At 37.8% G+C, this 6,479-nt stretch overlaps 1 protein-coding gene across 1 annotated transcript; it reads left to right on the top strand.

The window, feature by feature from the left end:
* The first annotated feature begins 111 nt into the window (after positions 1-111).
* Positions 112-4,720, top strand: THAP2 (THAP domain containing 2). The gene is given in 5 exon segments (XM_085320523.1): positions 112-191; positions 1,197-1,380; positions 1,666-1,745; positions 3,994-4,164; positions 4,606-4,720. Coding segments are annotated over 5 exon segments (630 nt in total).
* Positions 4,721-6,479: the final 1,759 nt, after the last annotated feature.

The raw sequence follows: 6,479 nt of genomic DNA, 5'->3' as shown, positions 1-6,479 counted from the left end.
GCAGACGGGAGGCCTTGCTCCTCCCGTGAGGGAGGGGGGCGGGGAAAGCCGGTGGCTCAGCCCATAGCGGCGCGGCGGTGGGCGACAGAGCCAATGGGAGTCCGACCCGCCATGTTGGTGAAGGAGGCGAGTGAGAAGGCCGCCATCTTGTGGAAGGGAAGCGAGCGCTCCGGGGGACGGAGCGGAGGGGGGTGGGGGGGAGGTAAAGCGGTGCCCGTGGACTGCGTGGCGGTGGTGAGCTGTGCCGCAGCCTGCAACAGGAGCGTCAATGGCAGCTTCCCCTCCTCCCCTGTAACCATCCGGGACAGCAGCAAGCCCGGCACTCCTGGAGCACAGGGCGGGGGCCTCTTCCGGGGCGCTGGGACTSGCTAYAGCGCGGGGCGGGGCGGGGAGGGARGTGTTCACGGCGCTTTCTCCTGTGGTGAGGCCTGTGTCCCGCCTCCCCCCGAGCTGCGCACTGACTTCTAAAGAAGGAAAAGCAGCTGGTATCGTGTCTGTCTCCAGCTGTCAGGCAGGCGGCCTTCAATTGCCAGCTCCTTCCCAGTGGCCGAAGTACTGCTGCTACAGAGGGAGGTTTCTAGGGAGCGCTCCTGGCCTGTTACTGTACTGAAGCTCAGATCAGCCCTAATAGCTTCTATGATGGGAATGAGAAGCAAGTATCTAAGAGGGTAAAGCGATGAGGGAAACTCCCTTAGAATAACACTATTTATTTTACTTGAGTATGTTCATGCCAGCTGTCTGTGCATTTTGGGGGCTCCCGCCTCTTGCCACAGTGTTGTCAGGCAAGCAGTGATGGCATTCTTCTGCAGGAGAAGCTTTGTTTCAAATAAGCTGTTAAGCTTTTGTCAAGCACAAGCAAGCTGGTGTCTCATTGAAAAGTCCCAAATCCTGACTTCTCAAAGTTCTAGCTCTGTTACCAGGAATTTCTTTGCAATGAGCATGTGTGCTAAAAGTCTCTGCAGACTTGCCAAGTTTCCAAAACTTGGAAAAGACCACTGCTCTTTTCTGCTTTTTGTAGGGTAAATGGTGAAGGATTTATTTAGCAGCTAATGTGCTGCTTTCACTTTATTTCACACCAGTTAGAATTCTCAGCTTGAGTTGTTGTTCACTTCCCATGTCCCAGAACCATCATACTTCTTTATGGAAGCACTGCATGATTAAAAATAAAATTCATTATCATATGCTATTATTTCAAGTTTTTATTTTTCTTCTTTTCCTTTATTTCACAGATACCCTTTAGATCAAACAAAAAAAAAATGGGTATGCTCTGCAAAGTGCAAAAATTTTATGCCAAACCAGCATTGCTTCTCAGAACACTTTATATCCCCTTCTTTTGACCTAACTCTGCAAACTGGAGGACTTAGAATAGAGACAGTTCCAGTGACTTTTGACTTCATATAGAACTCAGTGCAAGGTAATGGAATGTTTACATTATTTACTAAATTCTTCCGTATTTGTTCTATTTAAAGCAGAAAGTGCCCATTCTATTAAAACTGTACATGGAAGAAAGAAGCAAATGAAATCTATGCTTATATTTTGATAATCACCCATCACGTCACAGTAGTGTCCTGTCATGTGACAGCTTCTTTGTTTAAGTGGATATTACCTTTAGAAGTCATGCTTAATTGGTGGCTCATGCTGTTCTAGACACCTCATGTTATTTAGGCACATCACGTTATCCACAAAAAGTTGGCAGATACGACACAGCACCTTTTGAAAACTCTGAAGCAGAAGCTGGCAGTCAGGCAAGGTGTCTACAACAGTCTTTGCTTAGGCAGCTATTCCAAGGCCTGTGTCTGAAATCTGATCAGCTGTATTTATAAATAAACCTTAAGATTATTACACGTAAACTGCAAAAATTTTCCTCCCAATAGATGTTTGTTTACTTCATCCAGAGCTTTGCATATATGTAATTTCAGTTTCCTTTGTATAGTTATGTTATTTGTTATAACGTATGTTACATGTTACGTGTTTTTGCACAGTGGTAGGAAATTAATACCAGCGTTTTTCAAAGTGAGAAGGAAAGCTTATAAAACTGTACGGTGTTGGCAGAGAACCAGTAGCATTATGGGAAGTTAATCTGGTCTAGGTATGCCTTTATATTTATTTGACTGTTAAGGCATGGCCAGAGTTCAGCCAACAAGTGCCCTAAAGTTACGTGATGCTATGTCATCTTTATTATAAATTCGTAGCTCAGAAGTACTTAACCATCTAAAAAAAGTACAATTCCTGAGAATCTTTCTCTGAGTAATTTTGGGTGTCATACGCTGTCATCTGGACCTTATCTTATTTCAGTCATTTGTTACTGCCTGCTTTTTCTTCTAGTCTGCTATAAGGCAAGCAATTTTATTATGTTTGAATTTCAAGAAGAAGCTGATGTATCAACTGAATGTATTAGTGCTGATAAATAAGGGAATTGGTGGAGTTAAATTCTTTCCTGAGTAAAATGGCATATGCAAACAGAATGCATTGATCTGATGTGTTTGGTATCTACACATTTGTGGAGTCCATAAAAATTTTAAAATTTGGGAAGGTGTTGTTGTTCAATAGAAAAAATAAGAAACTTCTATATTTATCCCATGGGTAATAGATGAGGTTTCACTGAAGTTATTTTAAGTCACTTTGTAATTTTAAAACTCCAAAGTAAAGAAATTTAATCTTGACTGTATTTGCATACTGTTACTCAGTGTGATAATGCAGGTAAATGAAGATTACTGCTTCCTTCCCTGTCTTCCTTGCTGATAATATATTCGTTACTTTTTGTTTGTTAGACTCTAACCTCCTTGCAATTAAAAGGTCTTTGCTTAAAATAATAAAATAGGAGCAGCTGTATTTTCTGACTAATCTCTAATGTAAAGTATAGAAACAAGCTTTAAAGCACAGATTGGAACCCAGGACTCCTGCTTCCAGTCTAACCAACAGAAAGCCCCATTACCAAACTGTAGAGTTCAGGTCTGCACATGGAAAGCTAGACACCTAACTTTTAGGTATTGAGGGATGGAATAAGGGCCAGGATTTGATATGTATCTCAAGGCGCTTATCCAAAACCAAAAAATTAATAGTGGAATTAGTGGTCTCCAGTGACATTTTTGATCTATGCCTCATTTCTGGTCAATAAATTTAAAAGAAAGAGTTTCTCAATATTCGAGACAAAAATTAGTAATAAGATTACCACATAAAATTAAGCAATTACAGGCAAAGTAGAATCTTGTTTTTCAGCAACATAATCTCAGTTTTCAGGGCTGGGCCACATTTTGGAATGTAAAAGATGCTATCTTTTGGTAATACAACATTTAACTGAGGCCAGTTATGGACTATTTTTGCTGCTTTGTAAGTCTTAATTACAGTTGTCTGCTACCAACACAAATAAAGCTTAATGTAACCAAATGTAAAATTAATTCATTTTGCATTAAATTGAAACTTTGATTGACTACATAAACTATGCATACAGATTATACATTTATTACTAGTTAATGCTTATTGTTTGTTTTCTCAACCAAACTTTACAATAGATTGAGCTATATTAATTTGTATGTGACACTACACTAAATAAACACTTTTGGAACTTAGGGACTTGCATGCCTTTTAGTTTTGTTTGTCATGGTATTCAAATGATTAATTGTAATTCTGAATACTACGGTCCCTATGTAAATAATGAAAAATTTTGTTTTTCTCTAATTCAATAAAACATGAACTGACAAAAAATGTGGGGAATGAGTAAGGGTAAAGTATATGACTATTAAATGTTTCTTAATGAGTTTCTTTGGCCAAATTTCATGATGAAAAGAAGGGATTCTCTAGTAACTGTTGAACAACACTGTATGAAAAGATTGTATTTGAATTTCTGATTATGATGTTAGGTTAATAAAAGTTGTCACTTTATTCTGTTTCCTCACATACTACTTTTTTTTTGACATGAACTTTTGTCGAAAAGTACTTACTGAACATAGCTAACGCCTTCAAAGCCATGTGAAAGTAGCAAAAAGTATAAAGGAGGGAAGGAGATTTGAGAACAAGAATGAACAATTACATTCAAAAAGAATGTGTAGCTACACAATGATGGATAGAAATGAGTTGTTTCATCAGAAACTTAAATCATGCTTCACCAAGAAACTTAACTGAACAAATTATATCAGATGCCTTAAGAAATCTTCCTTTGGATGAGTCTGAAAATATTTTACAGAAGAAAAAAAAATCTATAAAAGTTTTTCAGATCTGAAAATATAATCTTAATTATGATATTTATCCTGAATTAATGCTGAAAATGAATCTCCCACATAAATATCCTCTTAGGCATTCATGTAGTGATGAGAAAAAAAATTAGATCTTATGATGGCTCACTTATTCAATACCTATCAGTTAAAATCTGGGAGATTTTAAAATGTGATTTTAGGTTTTCACATCAGATAATAATGTCTTGTGGAAGAGCTTGTTCTGTGAGTTCAGTCTTCCACAAAGTACATACAGGAGGCTTTTTCTTTGGATGAGGCTTTAGTTTTTAGGAAGGTACACTCATCACTGCAGACAGCTGAGATAGAACACCCTTCTATTATGCTACTATTAAAGTAGCATTTAGCTTATTTCTGTTATATGTTGCTTAGAAAGAGCTGTAGTTTCCATTAGGGAACTTCAGTCTCAGGTGCTTCATCCCCTGAGATTTACAGCTGAGGAACTCCGCGCTGACTCTACGCTGACTCTGAAGGCTTGTGGAGATGAATGACCTGGTGAGGAGAAGTGTGTAAGAAAGGTCTGGACCTGCTGACTCAGATACCTCATGCCCTCTTTAATGCAAAGATGGCTGTAGGCTTTTTCTGCTGGGTTTGTATTGTACGTGGAGGTAATACATGCAGCCTGAAGTTAGCAGCAAGGACTGTGGTGAGTGTGCAATGGGTTTTTTTGCCTGTGGCAGGATGATTGGTTTCAGTTGTCGTCAAATTATGTACACATACAATCATAGTTGATCAAAATAAAGAACTAGAAAAATACTGTGGTGTTTTCATTTAATTTCTCAATTTATACATGCATTTTTGTTAATCAAAAATATCTTGGAGTTAATAAAAGATTAATTTTGTCTATGGTACATGGATGCTACAGCAAATGTCTTGTTAGAAATACTTGACAGACCAAATGATTGGGGTCATTTTTTCCATTTTGATAGATATACCAATACACATATAAAGATTAAGTACAATTTCCATCATTTTAAGATTTTTTATCGTCTTCTTAAATACTTTTTAAATACTCCATGTAAGCTATAAAGGCTCCAATTAGCTCATTCTGAAATAACGTTAATGGTGGTAACGTACTTGCAATAGGCAGAGGTGGAAGACACCACTCTAGAATAAAGTTATTACATGTTTATTACCTTGAAATCCCCAAACCACAAGGGGAACCCCAGGAACCTTGCAGGGAAGCAAGCTTTGCCCATGGCAAAGCAAGTTTAAGGCAAATTACTAGGTTACAATATGGGGTACTGTGCATGCACTACAGATACGGGAAGCAGTAATCCTGTAGGTATACAGATGACAAGGAAGGAGTAAATCTTCAAGAGTACACAAGTCCAGATTGATGCCTGTGTGGTGCCTGAGGGTCGCAACCTGCCATTCCTTATGGATTCTGCACACCAAGTGTTTTGGTAGCTAGAATAATTGATCAGTGAACATGTTCCTGTCTCCTCACCAATCTTCCACTGTTTATCCACTACTACTAATATAGCCAATTGTGCCTTCTCTCTCTTAAGTATAGGCACTACCTTGGATTGCACACAGAATGTTGGAAGGAAAAAAAAGTGAAAAATACAAAGCTCACATGAACTGCACATGAGACTTCTCTGATAGATGGGTGAAACTGCTATACTTGTTTACTCTCTGGTTTTACCTTTTTCAAACACATTTTACCAAATAAAATTTTGATCTTCTCCCCAAGTAATACATTGGCAAGCTCTGAAGCAGGTGTAATGACCACACATTAAACATTTTGAAACTGGTCACATTGAACTTTTCCTTTAATCACTTAATTTGAATAGAATGGGCATTACCAGTCCATCAACCTTAGTTAAAATTCAAGGTATTACATAAACAGGAATTTCTCAGTGCAAATACTGCAGAATATATGACCCTACCTCTTACATATTTTGACAAAATGTTTTTCAAATAAATTACTCTCACTGGCATGTTTAATTGTTTTCTTACGGAAAAACATTTCATGCTGATTGTATTTATAAAGATTCATTTGCACATATAAGAAGATGCACTTTGCATTTGCAATTGCATTTGCTAGTGAATCTCATTCCAGAATCACATAGGTTGATGAAGGAAAGTTATATCTATATACATTTGGCTACCTTTCAAGTGTTTTATAATTCATGCTATTTCACATATGAACAATAAAGACCAACTTTCAAAAACAGGTTATAAAAAGAATATTAAAGAAAAAAAGTATGTATGTTACTTTTCAGTTGGTATTTGAAAAAAGTGTCA

This window comes from Rhea americana, unplaced genomic scaffold (genome assembly GCF_003343005.1).
Source record: "Rhea americana isolate MKP2758 unplaced genomic scaffold, rheAme1 scaffold_64, whole genome shotgun sequence".
NCBI classification, from domain to species: domain Eukaryota; kingdom Metazoa; phylum Chordata; class Aves; order Rheiformes; family Rheidae; genus Rhea; species Rhea americana.
This window is presented reverse-complemented; position numbering and strand designations above follow the sequence as displayed.